Here is a 20,485-nt window from a genome sequence, read left to right as displayed (position 1 = left end):
ATTATTTTCCGTGAAAGAACTAATCAGCACTTCTTTCAGCCGTGATGTTCATTAGTTATAACTAGATAAATTAATAGTTCGATAGTAGAATAAATTGAAGGATAGATGGGCAGACAGACAGACAAACGAACAGAGAGAGACAGGAAGACAAACAACCGGACAGGTAGCTAGCTAGCTAGCTAACGATGGATGGATGGATGGATGGATGGATGGATGGATGGATGGTGGGTGGGTGGGTGGATGGATGGATGGATGGATGGATGGATGAGTGGATGGATGGATGGATGGGTGGATGGGTGGGTGGGTGGGTGTATGGATGGATGGATGGATGGATGGATGGATGGGTGGATGGGCGAGTGAGTGGTGGTTGGTTGGTGGATGGATGGATGGATAATGAATGATAAATCTCCTAATGATAATATCACAAATCACACATTTAGCAGGCTGTTATCTTTTCTCTGAAACCATCTTAGCATTACTTGTAGGTATAGCGAGGTGATACTTGTTTATCTTTTTTCAGAGGAACAAGTGATCGATGTGACGGACGCAATTACAACAACACAGCAACAGCAGCAGCCAGTAGCAACACAAACACAGGAACCAGAACAGATATATGTAACAACGACGATTCAACAAGGCCTTAACACGGTGAGTGAAATGGCCTTCCTATAGTAGTATTTGTCTTATACTATACCTCTACTCTGTGCAAAGGCTCAGCTGAGAATTCTGAATGAGAGTAATACAATATGATTTTACGAGGGTTTTGTACGTCCAAGTGTGTGTGGGAACTTACTCCAAAGTTATTTCATAGTTTGATTCCAATTGCTATTCTTTCACTCAAAAGGACAACTGTTAGCATACAGTTTAAGTTCTCTTTCAAGCAAAATGGAATTTTTGGTAATAGGTTTTCTATTCAGGAAATTACATTTTCCTTCAGAATGAGATACCTAACAGGATACCTACCAGGAAAATGGAAATTTTGAAAGATAATGCATATGTTTGGTTTGTATGTTTAATTTACAAAATGTACTTGAATCGTCAGTTGCTTGATGCTCAATATGTCTACTAGGTGTAATTTAATAATCATTCTAATTTTTAAATTTTCAGCTTCGGGATATCTTGGCCGAGGTCAGGGGTTTCACTGATGAAACTGACGTCGATACGATCCACGACGCCCTCACAGGTGCATTGGCCGTCACGTTATCAGAAGATTACCAAATGAAGTTGGAGGATTTCGATCACGTGACAGAAATTATAGACCTTTTAGCATTGACGTGCGCAAAGGAGGATAATATTGCTGAGGTTGTTATACTTTGATATTGTTTATTGATCGTGACCGAGAATATGTCGTTGACTGGTCAACTGGTCGCTGGGTGTGGATTATTGCTATTGCATCATAACAGTGTATTGAAATTCTGGCATGTAACGTCAAAAAAGGATTTTTGCCCTTTCCGAGAGCTCGCCCGTGTGTGCCAACCGTGCTATATCGCAAATATACCACGGTTATTTTCACGTCCCGACCAATCAGATCGCTGCTTTTGTTACATCAATATACCGGTATGATATACATGTAATAACGGAAGCATTTTTCAAAGTCGCATTTCAAATTATTTCAAAAGTTGTCTCGGCAACGAATTCTATAACAGTAATGCCCACGGCTCAGGTCTCATCAGGCCAAAATAAAATAAGTGGCCATGGCTTGATATGAGCAATAGGGTTTGCAGCCATCATTGGATATAAATGGTTGAGTTTCTTCTTTATTGATGTAATTTAAATATTTCCGTTCACAGAGTTTTGTAGAAGTCTGCAGCAGTGTTTTGGATGAGAAGAACGAAAACATTCTGAAAAGTCAGGTGAGATTTCGCACGAATCGATCACGTGACTATACATCTAACCAGTATCATTTAGCAAGGTCTTGTCGACTCATTCTGATTCGATTTGAACTGCTCTGGCAGTAGATCGTTATTGAAGTCATTAGGCCATATGATTGCGGATTTTTTAAAACACGTATCAAACCAGATCTTCTTAAAGCACTTTACTATTGTCATGCGATCACATTTTTTTCCATTGACTGACGAATCGGTGCGCGGGTCAGTGCAAGACTGGTCTGCACTCTCTGATATGGAACTCATGAACGTTTCAATATAGAAAAAGCTGGAGACAAAAGTATAATTGGAAACTTGTAAGATACTCATGTCACGTGACGGGTGTTTCTCTGGTTTTAGGAAATCTCACGAACAGAAAACAGTATTATGAACAGCTTGGAGAATTTTGGAATGGAGTTTGCAAAAGTTAATCCCCATACAACATTGATTACAAAGAACCTAGGTATGTGAGGAACTGTATCTATGCCATCGGTGAAACGAAGAACATGTAATATTTACATCGTTATTGGCATTTTACTTTTTAATAACAAAGATTGCAAAGATGACAATTTTTTAAGTCAGGTTATAAAATGTGGTGTAGGATGAAATTGTATCTTTTGATGTCTGCTTGAATTCTTTCTCACTGTTTGGTGGGCTGGGCCTAAGATAAAATTGTGATTTCTGAACCTCAAAATGTCGGGTTTAACACTTGAGATGCAATATACGTCTACATCAATTTCAATCCGTGTTGTACCTATATTGTATTGTAACTCAACAATCTCTGGCTCTTTGATGAAATGATCACCTCGTCATTTCATGGAAAGTCTGGTAAAAACTGCTATATATTTATATCAAGGGGTACAAAGCTTCGTCTTTGCCAGGAATCTTATCTTTTACGCCACGACGTTTATTGATTATGGTTACGCTATTATTGTGGAACCGTTCTTTATCCATGCCGGACGGTGGAAGGACAGCATAAATGTCTATTATGGATAAAAAAGTTGAAATGTTAATTGTGATAAGTTGTGTGATATTGAGAATTGTAAAGTTTTAAATGTGAAGGGAAGATAGCACACATAACTCAGTAGAAAATGAGTATGGTTGAGTATGTGAGTACACATATGTGCAAATGTCAAGTACATTGTGCATAGAATGTGTATTGAGGAATTCCATGGCCTATCTACAGTGACGACACTGGCGTATCTCTATGCACACATATCAAGTATACAGTGAGTGAACATGTGATTGAGGTTAACCCTGTCTTATTTATAGACTTAATGTTGATAATTGTCAACTATTTTATGTTAGTAGGGCTGGACTTTCTCCGGAGTTGTAGATTCCAGGAGAGATGATCAGAATTATGTCAGGGGTTTCTTAGTTTCTATGAGTTTCGGAATCGGTAGAGCATGCACCCCCGGTCAAATAAAAACAACTTTTTTTGCTGTTTTTGCAAAGTAGGTATGATTTTCTGTCAGCGTATGGTAGTTTTTTCAACAATTTACGCTGTGCGGGTTTCTTTCCATTTTGACCATCCCTCCAAAGATCTAATATCACACCCCTCTAAAGCAACAAAGAAATCCTACGGCGATAATCATGTTATACAAAGAGTTGCGCTCTAGGAGTTATTTAATGCAAGTTTTGAACACCTTAGCACTCATTCAGCTAAGAACTTGATCTCTATACCAAAACTTGAAATTTGAAACCTTTTCCTTTTTCAAAGAATTGCGTATTGGGAGTGTGGCGAATAGAGATGATTGGTTGATAATCACAGCAGGGGACCATACGTCAGCAGTCAATTGGCCGACTCAAATGGGCAATCCAAATTGTAAGTGCAATGGCTAACCAAATGTCCACTCACACATCATGAACGCGTTGTCAACGATATTTCCGGAGGAAAAAACCCTTCAAAATATAGATTCACCATTTGAAGCAGAGAGACCGTGTTTGCAGATAAAGTGGCTTACATGCGCATGCGCTCTGGTTTGGAGCCAGCTTTGTGAAATGAAAATGAAACAAGTGTGCCACTGGCCGGTATATGGAGATTTATAAATTCTGTCATCTGTATGGTGCAACTGTACATCTCTCCTTTACTCACCTCTCTTCTATCTACTCATCTTTGGCTAGCGGTTTTTATTGGTCCATGTTTATCAACTGTAACTATGATAATCTTTCAGCTAGCTATAGATTTTTACATTTTATTTATTATTGCTGCAGGACAATGATTGGTGTGCTGTAGTCAATGTAATGAGAGACAGAGAGAGCCTTTATCAGAGAAAATGAGAAACAAAGACACAGGGGCGGAAGAATAGATGAGACAGATACACGTATCTTAATGCGAACTGACATACATACAGACAGACAGACAGACAGACAGACAGACAGACAGACAGACAGACAGACAGACAGACAGATGGACATACCCACAGACAAAGGGTAAAACTGGAGGAGGATAGTGGAAGAGACAAGCTGCTCTGATATGATTTAGATATTGCATTATGACACTATAATTTCTTACTTTTACACAAGATTCATAATAGCGTACAGAATGGTACACTGAAGGATCCGTCGATCGAGGGAGAGCGTAGAGAGCGCCCTCGAGCGACGGATCTTTCAGCCTAACAGAATAGTAATACAGAAGTTCCTATTTCAGTACTCCTTGTAAGTGTTGTCTACCAAACTCTTCACAAGACACTTTCGAACAAACTCGAAGATACCGACAACGCTACCTTTTCGTTCGGCAGTCATGTGACATCACTGACCCTTCTCCAGTATAACCAGAAGGTGGAATTAAACGATGACTTTTCCATCACCTTGGGCGTGAAAAATCAACAGGTATGGTTTCGTCTCTTGATAATCAACCTCGGTTCTCTGTGACAAACCTTGCTGGCCAGCAATTTGTTGTCTTTGTAATAACCTTGTTTCGTATCTTTGCTCACGATTGGTGCAACCTTCGTATTGCTGGACAGCAAAGTTCTGTGTATAAACAGTATTCAAGACATTTGTACGATTGGTTTTGGAGTTAAGTGGAGTTACATGTTTTGTATTGACTTGATTCTCTTATCAATACAGATACAGACCTCTGTATCTGGTAGAAGCAACCGTTCATGCGTGTTCTGGAAGTACGGTGAAGGGTAAGTGACTTTGACAAATTGTCTTGATGTTTGTTGATTCACTGTGCTTTGGTATTAGCTTTGCCAGGTTGATGGGTTGCCGCGCATGAACGTGTCAGAGATTTGCATATGTTGTAATGAGATCAGATTCATCTTCCTCCGATAATACGTTAATAGCAATTGATGCTATACGATGTGCCATGTAATAACTTATTCTTATGCATTTGTACCATGTTACACAATGATCAAAGATAAAATCTTGAAAAAAATGTATATTTTTTGTTTTTATGTTCATGAAGAGACTCAGCCGGAGTTTGGTCAAGGGACGGATGTTGGGTCAACGATAGCATTAGTAACTCCACTTATACGTTTTGTCATTGCAATCATTTGACGAATTTTGCTGTCCTTATGCAAGTAGTTGATGTGGTAAGTTGAATACGCCTAAGAATATGTATGTATGTATGTATGTATGTTCTCTCTCATTGTATAAATACCGTTAGAGAGGAACATGAGGATGCATATGGTTCGTAATTTCTGTTGTTTGTCAGAAGTTACAAATTCGGCGTACTTATGTATCTATGAACGTCCAATATCTCTACCTGCAGTCTGCGTCAACTCATTTTAATACCTCTTATTACTTCTTCAGGAAGTACCGCCAGCTTTCAACGAAGTAATGCAGTACATAACTATCATTGGAAGTGCCCTGTCAATCATCTGTCTCCTAGCAACCATCGTGACATACGCAGCACTTAGGTACGGTGTCACTGATTAGGCCAAAGTAATTAAATTCTTTGTTTTGCGTCCACTCTAACTGGGAAAAGGTACGCATCTAAGCGGCTGAAAAACACACACAAGAAAATTAACACAATGATATTTGATTGCAGCAAGTAAAAAATTGTAACAACATTTTAGTCCAGAAAAGCTAAGCGGTTATGTCCCAAAATTTCCTATTTAAATACATTGTGTGTGTTTTTCCATGAAAACCTTAAAAACCTAAGTCGGGTGGGGACGCAAAACAAAGAATTTAATTACTTTGGCCTTATGTGTGTGTGCGTCATTCGACTAAATGCTTGCTATCAGAAACCATCAACTCCTGCCTTAAATCACTGTGTTCTAAAGCCACGGATAGACATTTAGAGTGGAAATTTGACCAAAAACGTATCATTTTTCTTTCATAAGCGGTGATTGAGTTTCGTGCTCGATAGTTTGAAGTACATCACAATATGCTATTATGCAGTGACCTTGGTATTCATTGTATTACCCTTCTCCTGAACGATGTAATTAAAATCTGAATGATAAATCAAAAGTTTGAACAACAAATCTCTCAAAATAAAATCTGAATGCTGACAGAGAATCATGTAAACAAATGGTTTCCATGGCCTAACCTTAGCTTACTGGTTGCTCAAGTTGGCTTGAGATAAGCGCAATACTCTGATGGGAGTACAACAACAACTCACACATCTCGAAACGACGTTCAGGTCATAGCGCCCTCAAGAAACATCGATAATGGATTCATTCGTCTTTCCTTTCAGATTAAAGTCACGACGGATTATCATCCATTCCAACTTAGCTGTGGCATTGATGATTGCTCAGACCCTTTTCCTGTTGAGTGGAGAATTCACGAATAACCAGGTAAGAATGATTATCGTATCATAAGTAGGGGGCCTACGTATCTTACAAATAACGTGGCTGAAACGACTCACAATTTCAGACTTTCTGCATCCAACTTTACGCGGTCGATTTTGTCCTTCGGGAAGTTATTTTTGTGCGATGAGATAACAAGTTGCAGGCGCCGCCAACTAAGCTGTTCGTACAAAATGGTGTTCGTGCGCAATTTTTCAGCAGGCGGGCAAATTTCAAAACTAATCAGCGGGCGGGGAGAAAAAGTCAGTATTTAGTGTGGGCGGGGAAGAAATTTCATTTCTTCAGTGGGCGGAGAGAAAATTTTTGACTGTGGGTAACGGAAAATACGGAGAGGGTGGGGCAGGGGAAAGTCGTGCTTGATAGAACTTGGGGGGAGATATAAGCGCCTAACTTAGAGGGGCGCAATGTTCATATATATAGTACTAGCTGATTTCAAGGTTTTGCGCTGTCTTTGATTGCCTTGAGGACATTAAAGTGGCACTCACACTTGGTAACATTTTTAAAACACAATTTTTTAATGCCAACGGTTGATATTTGACGTGGCGACTGCGCGCGGATCGCTAAAAACATGTCCTCAAAAAAGTAAAAGTTTGAATTCCGGTGGCCCCCCTAAATTCAGCTTCCGAACATAGAAAGTTCGGCACTGGGACCGTTGTCGACTAAGCTATGGAGTACGAGTCTACCCTGACGCTGCTGTACGCCACAGTATCACTCGCGTCAGTGATCGGTCATGCCCCGTGGGAGAAAGCTGAGTCGTACTGACTCGGCAAAAAAACGAAAAAAAAAGTTTGCTGATTCAACCAGAATTCGCATAGGTGACTGGCACAGTTACGTTTGGTTTATACATAGCGGCCGCCGCGTGGTATGCATAGACGCATACCACGCGGCGGCCGCTATGTATGTATCGAACCACGCGTAACTGTTTGGCAGACGACAAAATGTAGTCATCAGAGGCGGCTAATATTTTACACGTAAAAACTGATATCTATGTGGTATTGGTTAAAAATATAATAAAACTGATTATGAATAATGAAAACGACAAGAACTAAGGAGAAGTTTTAAAAAAAACTTAACTGAGGTAAAGGCATAATGCTATATATAAAGTCTTCGCAGTGGTAGGTAAATTAATTGCGTCGTTCGAACTTATTATGGACTCCCTAGAATATCGTCAATCAGCACAACAATAAACCTTCGCGGAATTTCGGGTCATAATCAGAAACGATCGTAAAACTTCGGGATGTGGAAAATACGCTCGGGAAATGACATGTTTTTATCAATATCTTGCGATCCGCGCGCAGTCGCCACGTCAAATATCGACCGTTAGCATTGAAAAAACATGTTTTAAAAATTTTACCAAGTGGGAGTGCCTCTTTAAGTGGGCAATGGGGAATGTCAGTTGTGGGGAGAGGGCAGTGGGGAGCTTGAATTGTTGTGGAGAGTGGGGAGTGGGCAGACCATAGATACCGGAGGGCATTGGGTGTCAAAATTCAGTGGGAGGGCATTTTTCCCGTGTATGCTAGTGGGAGGGCAGTTACGAACAGCTCTAATTTCCCCTCCAAATTTTAGGTCAAGGTAAAATAAAAAAGTAAAATCGGTATATCAGCCTTCAAAACATGTTTTGTGATGATTTTACGAAACTTGATGAAATCTACCAGTTGGCGGCACCTGAAGTTGCATAACTGGTTAGACATCTTGATATACGATGTATACGCAAATTGCTGGTGCCGAGTATAAGGACTTTTCGATATTAAATTAGCCATTTCTTGTCATACGCGATACTAACATCAACATGATATTTTCAAAAAATATGAACTCAACGATTTACATAATAACCAGATTCCTCTACAACACCTATCTTTGTTGTTGTCAGATGAAATTCAATACCAATAAAATATCAGTGAAATGATGTATTCTATCAGGTAGGCCAGCTTGTTCATTTTAACCATGAAGTCACTATGACCGTTATGTCACAGAGAGCGTTGAACACATGATAAGTCAGACCCACGTTTACACAACAAATCGCCATGGTAATATGACATAACATATCATTTTTTACATGACAGGATGTCTGTGGAATTATTGCTATTACACTCCATTACTTTTTCATGGCTACATTTTGTTGGTTGTTGATGGAGGCAGTACACCTTTACTTGAAGACTGTGTCATTCACTGCCAAGGAAATCAAGAATGTGGTATACGTTTCACTAGGATGGGGTATGGAAGTCACGTGTACTTACAATTATGAAACAAAATATGTTAAAAGCCAGGTTATGATGAGCATATGTGGAGATAGAGAGAAATATCGAACTGACAATGAGCAAAATCCAAACAGTATACATAAACCGGCATGCATTTATATATAACAACGATTGCAATGAAAATCTGTGGAAGCCATTTACCGATCTAAATGCTGGCGAGATACTTTTATTGGGGAAAATTGTGTAGAGATCCATTTAGGGTACAGGCATTGCACTTATATGTTCATTGATTGATTTGTGGAACGTAACAAGCGGAGATGTCTCTGGCTGCAATACCATCGACCATAAACAGACCAATAAACAAAATAAAAAAATTACAGTAAAGTCTCATACAAATATTGTAACAGTCAAAAATGGAGATATATATAACGTATGTGACTACATGAATAATTCAATTCAACAGGAGTGAATATGTATGAGCGACAGATAATATTTTATCAAAATTAAAACATTTGGCATGACGGAAATTGAAACCCCGTGGTTGCTAGTTATTATAATTTAAAGCGGATGTGAATGTATTTGTTTAATTCTTTGTACTTTCTTTTTATTAGTCGTTCACTGAAGTAAGAATATCTGCCTATATCTCATCAGTACATTCATCTCTATTTTAAGGTCTACCTGTCATAATAGTGTCTGTGTCTGTCGGTGTCAAGAGAGTTGGTTATGGAAGTCAAGACAGGTAAGCCGCTTAAATAATGAAATAGTTGATCAAGGTAGAATACACCTCAAGGACAGTTTGTCGAACTCTCATTTCTTTCTAGTATTTTTCTGGTTTAGCCCTTGTTGGGACTCATTATCAAAACACTTTGTGCGAGTAAATTTTCACATTTCTGTATTAATTTTTTGAAAATCACAATTTTTATTCTTCTCCATGCAGTTAACACAGGAATGCGCGCTATTTTGAATTTTAAATATAGGTTAGTCTTCAACTTAGGTTATTTGTTACTCAAGCAACCAAATTTGCACGGTGACCCCCGATTTTAATCTTGATTTTGAAAGAGTTGTTGAAATATTACTTAGGCATAGTCTGTGCTTGAGGCAAGTTTCGATGGGCGTACTATCTCAACAATTATTGGCAAAAATTGTCTCATAGTAATAGGTGGGCTTTTTAACTTAATTATTAATGTAATCCTAAAATGTTTCTGAACGTCGTACGTCTGATACATATACCTCTCATCACGATCACGTTTGAACCTATCGTCGCACATGCGCCTCACTTTTTGCAGTTGTTGGCTGTCGACAGAGGGCGGTCTGATCTGGGCGTTCGTTGGTCCTGCACTCGCCATCCTCATGGTAAGAATCGCACCTAGATGTACATGTTGGCAATAATTGCCTTTTTAATTAACCACCGAATATAGAAATTTAAATTCATGGTGAAAGCAAATAATAACATGAAACTGACAAACGTACGTGTTCGGGAATGTCACATCTGCTGCGATGAGTACTGTCTGTTGCTGACAGACTGGGACGATAACAAGTATGCAATATCGTTCTGGATTTATTTGTACTAGAGCTATACTGTATACAGTATTCACCATGACATTCATGTGATATTTGTAAACCATTAATATTGAAAATAGAAGTATAAATACATATGTCTTGTTCACTTATACAAATTTCAAAGATCGAGTGATGTCTACCACTTACACACTTTTTGTAAAGTAAAGTAAAGTAAAGTAAGCCTTTATTGAAATCGTATCCCAGTTGGGATCTTGATCATAAAGTACAATAAAGGTTTTACAAAATCAACAGCGAAAGAGTATATATATATATATATATATATATATATATATATATATATATATATATATATATATATATATATATATATATATATATATATATATATATATATATATATTACAGGTTCATAAATATTTGTATGATGGGGAAAGGAATGTTTGCCGTGAAAACAGTCTATGAACTAAAACAAGATGATTTGTCCTTATTGCAGATCAACACTGGTGTATTGGTTGTTGTGATGCATGCATTCATGAAACTGAAGGCAATTGCTGAGAAGACTAACCGGGATAAAATAAAGTGAGAATATATTCTTTGACTTACTTAGACTTATATTTATACAAAGATATATAATTTGACCTGCGGGTCATACTAGGGTTTAGATAACACTAGTTGATGTATTGCCACTTGTATATGTTTTGTGGTCTGTGCCACACCGGCACCAAGATATCCAAACTCAATGTAGACTATACCATGGTATTAAAATTCAATATTTCGCATGATATATCTACGTTTAATGGTTTGATCTTGTAGTTCTACTCTGAGCCGAAAAAATCCCGAGAACAGAGCTTTATAAGAAATGTATGGCTTCTTCGGCCATATATAAGCCAAGTAAGAGAGTGGTTCAAAATGCAGTAAATTAGGCCTGCTTGTTAGCAATTCGACACCATATATAGCCACGCTGACAGAGGAGCGGAAGACTTCGTGTCATAAAAAATTTAAACATCAAGTATAATTAACGATACTTTGACCACGAAACAGTCACGTAATAGCTCGAGAATAACATAAAGTGAACATAAATGATTAACTGGGCGGAGTTCGAGGCCGACTGATACAATATAATGTCTTCTGCAGTAAAATAATATGCGTTGGCCGGGAATCGAACCCGGGACAATTGCTTGGAAGGCAACTATGTTAACCACTACACCACCAACGCTTGTTGAATACTATTGTCATGGTTTCTTATTTACATTGGCTATCCACTTCTTCCATGGAATTGCGTACCAATCTTGTCACACTTTCCAGTCCACCTGTCGGGATCACACGGATCTAATTGATATATCTGTGCGATAAACAATAAATTGATGTTTAATTTGCTTTTGTTTAAAAACCGCAATGATGACCTTTTAGTTGCCACCGATGTAATACACTCCATGCTATGTGCCGGGGCTCTGTGTGTGGCGACCGAATGGAAAAGCCGGGCACTGATGTTGGTTGGCAGACTGCAGACTGCTAGAAAAGACACTGTACCCATAAAGTATTAACGTCACAAGATGGGGAATGTTGTTTTAAAATTACGAGACATGTTATCTATGTATAAGTTAAAAGGTCATTTTGCTCACTATTGCTTAAAAAGACTTGCTTTAGAATTTCCACTTCGTTGTGTCTGTGTGGTTATGTTAATACTGGTATACCTCCAGACACATGAGACAGCGACACCGTCTGTGGGCGTTTAACAGCCACGTGGCAAGTCAGCTTTAAAACTGTAAATGATATGCGCATGCGCATAAATCCCTATCTCTACGCAGTCTACGCATCGGGTAGCGATGCCGCGGCCGCGAGGCTCTGCAATCATCACGTAAACTTCTTGAAATGAAATATTCTTCACAATAAATCACGTGTGAAACACGTACGAACAATCTGTAAGTATGCCCTAACTAAACTGTAAAGGGGTTACGAATTACAGTGATGTAAACCCGTGATGGAAACTTCTTCTCCTTGCTACATCCGAGTCAAGTTCAAGCATGGATGTAAAAATAGATTCTATTTTTTGCATCCATGGTTCAAGCATGATATTAAAGTAGCCCTGCGTACGATGCTATGTGTTCCCGGCGTTGTACGGCCTCCCACCACATGGGAGGCCGTATAACGCCGTAAACACACAGCATCGTACGCAGGACTACTATAGTTTATGTTGTAGTTTCTTTCCCGTTCGTTTTTTTTTTTTTGATTGTCTGCCTCTTCGCATCTTAATTCATTTTTTATGACGTCACTTGCATTAGACTTTGGTCATGTCATGTGTACTGAAGGTCGTTACGAGCTGGAGACTATGATGGTTTTTATGTTGTGATAGAAAGAGATAAACAAGTCGTCCAAAAACGGAGCACGTTAGGGCATGAAAATGTCGCTTTTAAGCTAGGGGAATTATTTTGTCCTTTCAGGTCTGGTTTACGAGCTGCGTTGGTAATGCAGCCTCTTCTTGGACTTACTTGGATCTTCGGAGTCTTCTCTGTCAACGCACAAACTGCCTTCTTTCAATTTCTCTTCGTTACCCTAAACTCCATTCAGGTTTGTGACATTTTCTAATGTGATCGACGTGTCGATCGTAACCCCAGTCTGAGGTGACCTTGGGTCAAGGTCAACAGTCTGAGGCGTTGACTGAAGTGAAACAGTAAATAAAGAAACGCTTGCAAATAGGTATGCTTAAAATGCAAAGCTTGTAGTAGAACACCCAACTCTACTTCTATTGAATGGTATGCTACTGAAACACAACAGACACATCGCCGTATGTATACATAGACCGGCGTTCATATTTTGTTTAGATGTATTCGTTGTTCAAAAACACTTTCATCAGTATTAACTTCCGACAACATTTTTCAGCAATTTATCCTTTTTTCGTCTTCTAATTTTCACTCTGACTAACTTTCATTTAGAAAAGGATATTTGAGATCAAACGTAATGATTGCGTGAATTTATCGAATAAATTATACTGAAGTTAAAAAAGTACAAGTTTATCCCAGGAAGCCACTAGGCATCACTCTGTCAACGAGACAAAGTGTCATTGATTGAAGAGTATTTTCTGTACGCTATGAACAAAGTAAAATTAATACGTTCACGCTGTGTTCAGTTTTTGGCAAGGCTGTCTGAATATATCCGATTTTATAACGGCTAAGAATAAATATTCCCAATGTTTATCTCTTCTTGTAGTTGCTTCTTTGGTCGAGAAGAGCGTAGTAGGTTGTAAGTTTGGTGGAAGTTTACAAATCATGGAAATACAATTGAACTATTGAAGTCTTATTATCAATCATCTGTTTAGATGATCGAGTGCCATGCTAATGAGTGACTTTTCTCCAGGGCGATGGCAGGATACTCTTGTCTGCAATTCACAAATTCTACGGTTGAAGCAACTGCATGTGATCTGGTCACTGAAGACCAGACAAAAATGATGTTCTAATCTTCAAAGCTTTAGGGTATCAACTCCTAAATGACATGAAGTATATCACCATAGATGACATGTGAAAATCCGTGTTTTGGACGTAGTCACACTGAATTTCCTGCGTGAAAAAAGTGCAACTCTGATCTATGCGCGTTGTGTTTTTTTTTCAGGGAGTCGTAATGTTTATATTCCACTGCCTTCTGAATGATGAGGTATGTAGAAATATTTCATGTGTGTCTGATCTCTTCTCACAAAGCCAAAGCAAATAGACTTTCGTACATTTAAACACAGTCAGTCCCTAGATACAACACTTTACAATTCAAGTGCAACGCTAGATTTTTCTGACAGATTATGTTATCTTCCAGGACCTGCATATTGAAACTGATGTATATTTGACCATTTTAGCTTCCATGTAGGACTGTTCACTACATCTACCTCGGCAAGCAATGTTAATTTGAAACTTATTATGCTTTTATGAGAAGTGTAGAAGTAAACATGAGTGCACAGGCTGAGGAAGTATCCATAAATAGGGAAGGACGTCAATGTACTTTTCAATCGAAATTGTCCACCAACAAAGAATGTTTTCTTTATTTGTCATGACTAATTCGTCCTCAGGTAAAGAAAGCCTTGCAACTAAAGAAACAGAAATTGGCATCTTCTGCCGAATATTCTACCTCCATGACGACCAATCTCTCTACATCAAAATCAAAAAAGACGTTGACCTCTGTAGCACCCTCGGGGAATAGCGAGCAGGAGATATCGGACACGCAGCAAATGAACGGAGACAAGGAGAGACCAAGTAAGAAAGGGATTTTGAATCTACGTAAGATCTAGAGAAACGGTAAACAGCCGTCCACTGTTTCATTTTCTGGCAATGATTTTGCTTGATAGCCTAGAGAATGATGGTTTATCACGTGATTGGATAATGAAGATCCATAAACCAAGAACGCACACGCGCTATCACCTGCATTGGTTGATTAGTTTCATATGTACATTTCAATAGCGGACCAAACTTTTGTTAAGTATTACATATATCAAAGGCACATTATGTTATGTGACATTGCGGGAAAGTTTGAGAAGTGCTATAATTTTGCGCGCGATTCGGCACAATGTCAATGGAAAGATATGAAAACAAATCAAATCTGATCGATATATGCCAGTAAAAAGATCAGCGTGAGTAATGTTTCCGTATACAGTAGAAGTGCCTATGATTTGGACACGGCTTTCGGAAACGCCAATGATATAACAAAGGGCCCTCACTGTTTTAGAAGAAATCCATGACCGTTGGTAAAAGTCGACTCTGTTGAGATTGTAAATCGATTTATAATTACAGAGTATCACTTTTTCGTGTCAGATCAATGTACCTTGTAAAGTAAACAAAGAATATTTGCATGTAAATTTTTTTATACCCAAGCTGGCCTGGGTCTTTATAGGCTAATTATAGATCTCAACTTGAAACCCAAGGTGCTCAACCTCTTTATACCGCATCGCATTTCATCACATTTTTGATCCCAAATACTCGAGTCAAAAGGCTGTTTTTCTTTTGGTCTACGTCTTGCACGACACTGCCAGTTTTAAAACCATCGAGAATGTTAATTGCACATTCAACTTCATTTGTGAAATTGTGGCCGATTTCAAGGGAAAGTGAGAGACGGTCCTTGAGTCCCATGTGAGCGACATCGCTCCAAGCGTCACACCTCAGCCAAATTGAGTTTGTTCCGAGAAATCACTGAAATTTAAACCCACACCAGGCTTTTAAATATTTCGAAGCATTGATATGCCCTGTCTAGCGCTTTAAAGTTAAACTTTGCATTGAATCTCCCCGGAACCATCACAATGGCACAGCCAACGTCCACGTATTGGTTCTGACAACCCTCAGACAAAACCATCAACAGAGAGGCATCAAAATACAAGCATTGCAATGGCACAGAGGATCAATATTTCTAGTAAACCGTTAAAAGAGTACTCCCATCCAATTTGACTATTCGTTGGCAAAAAGCCCAATTCGAAATGTAACCAACATCATAAATAGTACTTTCTGCAGGCACTGACTACTTTTTATATTCTCTGGCTTGTGAAAAGCCATATTGTCAGTCAACTTGTAACAGTACAAGCCATATGTCGTGTGGCTGGTGACAATAAAAATATTGTCTAATTTCTTCTGTAAATCACTTGAGCAAAGCTCATGTACTCTGCTAGTTAATCATATTCGACTGTATACATTCACGGAGTCGTCATAGTTACAGCAAACCAAGAGTACTGAAAATCAAAGTATTGCTTTTACCACGATAGCGCCAGCATAGGTTCATCCGGGAACTCTGACCTGAATTCATGAAGCACCAGCCCAAAAACAAATTTCGCAGCAGCAATTCGAATGTTTGAACATGGGCGGCGAGGGCAGTGTTTTCGAGGAAGACCAATTAACAAAAACAACTTCATCAAGCTTAGATAACACAATCCGTGTGATTAAAGCAGTATCATTCCCTGTTCAGGCGTTCAATGAAAATTATATCAGTGAGTTTCCTAACACGATAACGACAATTTTTAATACTAACACCCATTCAGGGCAGGACTTATCGACCCCCCCCCCCCCGAATCAAAACTCTAAAAAGTTTACAAGAAAAACTATTTTTGTCCTTCAAGTATAAACCGCCTGACGATCATCCGATATGACGCATTGCATCGTCGCGCTAAGTATGTTGCCACTGTATTAAGTGGTATTATTCTACCAGACTGTGTATTTTATTGTTGTATATTTCGGGGTAACCCTGTACCACTGAACAAGATTTAACTGATTACTTAAGTTTATGTTAAAAACCAACGAACTAAGCGAAAAGGTCGACAGTCTGACGGCACTCCCGTGTAGATTGTATACACCACACGTATAGGCACGTTAACAAAGTGATCTGTGACATTGCACGTAATCACAGCTGTCGACGGTAAAAACTATCGTTATTGCAGAATTAACCTTTATGTCAGGCTTTCGCGATGTTGAATTATCTTATTGAACGTTAATTTATGCGAAGTTTTACCGTCACAGAATTAAAATTGCAAATAATGTATATTTTACTTTTTCACTCTTGCAGAGACGGGTGGAAAAACGGCGTGGCAATAGAGTACATGCGTATGGAGATACAATCCTAACCTCAAATTCTTGCAAGTTTTGTTCTTACTTTGTGCTATACACGTTAGTTTAATTTTTACAACATTCCTTTTCACATTTTTTTACGTTTATTTGTTCGTTTTCTATTATTGTCTTCTAGATACTAAATAATGTTATAACTCGCAACCTAACTGTAACATAACAGTAGAAAGTAATCGTGCACAGTTGTTCAGCAAGCAATAATTCAAGCTTATCCTACCGCGACGAAGCCGAGACTCACTTGAAATTGCATCTACAGGCGCCGTTTAATGAACATCAAATATTTTATATGACTGTTTACTTAAGTTTTCCTCAGTAAGGCCAGAAAGAAAAAATAAATTGTTCATCGGAATCGCCGCTTCTACTTTGCCCGATTTTGAATTTTTTTTTGATTTCGACAAATTAATACTTCTGCATTGCAAATACTTTAGTACCGCTGCTGGCGGCACCCTACACGTCGTCGGAATTTCGCGGGCATGTTGGATTCTGAATGAGACTTCCGACGTGTCTGCACTGAGCCCTGTCAACAAGTTGTTGCGACGTCTGAATTTTGCAAATCACGACACAAACTTGGTCAATTTTTGGCTGCCATTTCTCCGTTTTGTCAAGGTTAGTATACCATGACTATTAATTTCGCTCGCCGCTCCTGAACCTTGGTCTAAAAAATCCGATGAGCAAGATTGTTTTTTCCTCTGGCCTAATAACAATTTATTGCCAACAATGAGTGGGAACTTCAGTTCGGATTCACTGATACGTGTTATTGGAACTTGTACTGCAAGGTTATTAAGCAAACATGGTTCTTCCTCGTTATATGACAATGTTCATGCTGTAATTTTGTAACCATGGAAACGAATACGAATGTGATGTTTATTCCAGCCTTGCGATTGAACCTTAAGCAAATTGCCATGGTAACAAAATTCAAATAGCTAAGCTATGCGAGAATCGAAATGTCGGCTATGAAAGATAAAATATGATACCCACTGAGTCATTTCGGCTGAAAATTCTAAGACTATCTTAAAATATGGTGAAGTATACACTTTTACACAAAGACAGTGAGGCGGACATTGAACTGATGTACAGGGACGAACAAAGATTCAGACATTCAGACTGAAAGATATCATTGAAGGGTGACAAGACAATAAGCAGAAGAGGCCAAGACACCGATATGAAAATAGCACAGACAGGAACAGGTATGTGTAGGCAATTGAACGGACACAGAAAACTAGACAAGACCAGCATAGGAAGCAGAAGTGTACAAAAAGATTGACAGACAGAACCGATCCTAGTTTTTGAAAGATAAAGGTGAAGCCATGAAGTGCAGGAACAAATGACGTCATACAGAGTGTACTGGATCGATGTGCTATCAGTGTTGATGAATACCACACAACTTCTTCTGCACACATAACTTATAGAATGTTAAAATATTGAATGTACATCACTTTTGATTCTCGATGTAATTGCCTTTGTTCTATTTATCATTTTTATCAAGAACAAAAGACAAAATATTCTTTAAATATTCTTGGAATAAATAACTTTGTATTTAGATGTGAAAAGATTTTACGTTTAACGAAGGAAATGATCGAGAATGACACTTTATCTAATTACCGACCATTACATACCCTACATTTTCCCTTGTGGTGATACAGTACTTTAACATGATAAATTTCTATCGCCGACAGAGCATTAAATTTCACTCTACCCCTAGAGCAGTATGAGGAACACAGAAAATATGTTTTATTGGTTTTGCGCGACATGATAAATCTAGTCGTATCATATGGCCGTTTACAATTCTGATTGGTATCGTGCAGTCGTCTGAATTCATGGTTCGCTATCTGTAATGGTGACATTGTCGTCACCTTCCAACAAACGAAATTTATCGAATATTTATTTCGTACAAAGGTTTGTCCTGTTTTCTATGACATCCCTTTTACTGTTCTGATTATGACGTGGTGTAGAAAATCTAAATGTTGGTATTTTTCAGTCGCCTAACTGTCTTCTCTATCTCTTCCTTTGTTTTACATTGTCGTATACTTACTTGACGAACAGACAGGACAGGCGGAAAGATAGTTTGGAAAGCTGTATGAGTTGTTACATAACTATCATGATGATAAAATAATCAAAGCAAAACCAGTTAAAATATCCTTTGCATCGAAAATTATTTGTCGACAAGCTGCTTGTTTTCAAAACGCACCAATTTACTCTAAAATTATCGGAATCGAAAATGAGTCATCATTCCTTGCATGTATGCATGAAAATACGTGATCACGTGATCAAAACGACGGTGACCCTGAGTAAAAGCTAACACGACAATGCAAAGATATGGAAAATAGGTTAAGATCACAGTTTCATCTTAACCTTACCATCGCAAATTATGCTCCAATTCATGATTGAAAGTATTGACTCTTACAGTCGAAAACCATTTTTATTCTGCGTGTCTATGTTGTGATATTCCTATATCTTCTTTTAATATTTGTGGATAGTGTCTTTGCTGATTGTTTTAATACCATTGAAAGAGTCCAATTCTGTTCTCATAAATTTTGACGTTTTATCAATTAAAAGAATAGAGTTTGTTAACTTTTCATTTTTAATGTTTGATGTAGTATTTGTAAAATGTTCCACGGATGTTTTTAAAAGACTGAGGGTACTTTATCAGATTTAAGCTTTCTCAATACCAACTCACATCAGTTTGTTTTTCTTTGTGATTGTACGGTACGTTGTGGAATCTACGACATAAAAGAACTTCTTACTGATTGTTTAATCACTGTTTAACTTTTTACTAATTCTGTGATTACTATTTGTTGTTATATAATATATGGAGAATTTAATCTTGAATAAAGTTTAATAACAAGTACAACAAAATAATGGCTTCGTGTGAGAGTTCCACACTTTCGTTCTAATTATTGTTATACCACTCTCCGCCTCGTGCCCATTGTTCTAACCATGCTTTGTAATTTCCATAACCGAATATTTTATAATTGCCATCTGGCTTTCTTTTGTTTGAAAAGTGTCCGATATACTAGTAAACCGGACAGTTCTTTGGTTAAAAGCTGTCCGGTTAATTAGTAAATCGGACACTTTTAAACAAAAGAAGTCACGTGTTGACGAGTCAACAACCCCCAAAGCGACATATTCACCAGTAAAAATGTATTTCACCGTCAAGTACAGAACAAAGAAATTTAATAAGAAGAAGCATCAGACTTAATTGATTTTTCTCAAGTACATCTTAAAATCAATTACAGGTCACAGTGAAATAACGGTATTGATTGCAAGTATGACTCTGTGGTGCGGAAAGGTTATTGTTATCACGATCATTCGAAGCTGAAAATTACGATTTCAAAGTCACTTGTCAAAACTGAAAGTTGAGTTTTCTGTCACCTTTGTTAAAAGTTAAATTTACAGGCAAATACACAGTACCGCACTCAATGTGGTCTAGACATATTGTTTTGTTTATACTTACAGTTTCAGTTGCAGGAGTGCCTTTCTCTAACGTGGCGGTGCAGCTTGGTTTTCCAATCGTGGTGATTTGCACTGGCATGACAAGAGAATTTTCCTTTTCCATCTTTGGCTTT

At 38.2% G+C, this 20,485-nt stretch overlaps 2 protein-coding genes and 1 non-coding gene across 3 annotated transcripts; 2 read left to right on the top strand and 1 right to left on the bottom strand.

The window, feature by feature from the left end:
- The first annotated feature begins 885 nt into the window (after positions 1-885).
- Positions 886-10,921, top strand: LOC139118745 (adhesion G-protein coupled receptor D1-like). The gene is made up of 12 exons (XM_070682170.1): positions 886-897; positions 1,108-1,302; positions 1,791-1,853; positions 4,554-4,697; positions 4,935-4,996; positions 5,275-5,401; positions 5,622-5,728; positions 6,508-6,607; positions 8,683-8,833; positions 9,490-9,556; positions 10,104-10,170; positions 10,832-10,921. Exons 1-12 carry the CDS (start codon positions 886-888, stop codon positions 10,919-10,921), a joined length of 1,185 nt encoding a protein of 394 aa, XP_070538271.1.
- A 561-nt stretch (positions 10,922-11,482) lies between these two features.
- Positions 11,483-11,554, bottom strand: Trnag-ucc (transfer RNA glycine (anticodon UCC)). Its single transcript has one exon. It is a non-coding gene; the product is annotated as a tRNA-Gly (tRNA).
- A 1,232-nt stretch (positions 11,555-12,786) lies between these two features.
- Positions 12,787-19,726, top strand: LOC139118310 (adhesion G-protein coupled receptor D1-like). Its single transcript, XM_070681567.1, has 4 exons — positions 12,787-12,906; positions 13,945-13,986; positions 14,390-14,573; positions 16,861-19,726. Exons 1-4 carry the CDS (start codon positions 12,805-12,807, stop codon positions 16,887-16,889), a joined length of 357 nt encoding a protein of 118 aa, XP_070537668.1. The 5' UTR covers positions 12,787-12,804; the 3' UTR covers positions 16,890-19,726.
- Positions 19,727-20,485: the final 759 nt, after the last annotated feature.

The sequence above is a fragment of the Ptychodera flava genome, chromosome 19 (assembly GCF_041260155.1).
Source record: "Ptychodera flava strain L36383 chromosome 19, AS_Pfla_20210202, whole genome shotgun sequence".
NCBI classification, from domain to species: domain Eukaryota; kingdom Metazoa; phylum Hemichordata; class Enteropneusta; family Ptychoderidae; genus Ptychodera; species Ptychodera flava.
The sequence above is the reverse complement of the archived record's forward strand: the minus strand, read 5'-3'. Positions and strand labels throughout refer to the sequence as shown.

Coding starts and splice junctions, on each gene's coding strand:
- LOC139118745 (XM_070682170.1), top strand. Junction 1,854..4,553: donor AAAACATTCTGAAAAGTCAG/GTGAGATTTCGC, acceptor ACTCTTCACAAG/ACACTTTCGAACAAACTCGA. Junction 8,834..9,489: donor ATACGTTTCACTAGGATGGG/GTATGGAAGTCA, acceptor CTCTATTTTAAG/GTCTACCTGTCATAATAGTG.
- LOC139118310 (XM_070681567.1), top strand. CDS start 12,805: ATGCAGCCTCTTCTTGGACTTACTTGGATCTTCGGAGTCTTCTCTGTC. Junction 12,907..13,944: donor TTACCCTAAACTCCATTCAG/GTTTGTGACATT, acceptor TTTTTTTTTCAG/GGAGTCGTAATGTTTATATT. Junction 14,574..16,860: donor CGGAGACAAGGAGAGACCAA/GTAAGAAAGGGA, acceptor TCACTCTTGCAG/AGACGGGTGGAAAAACGGCG.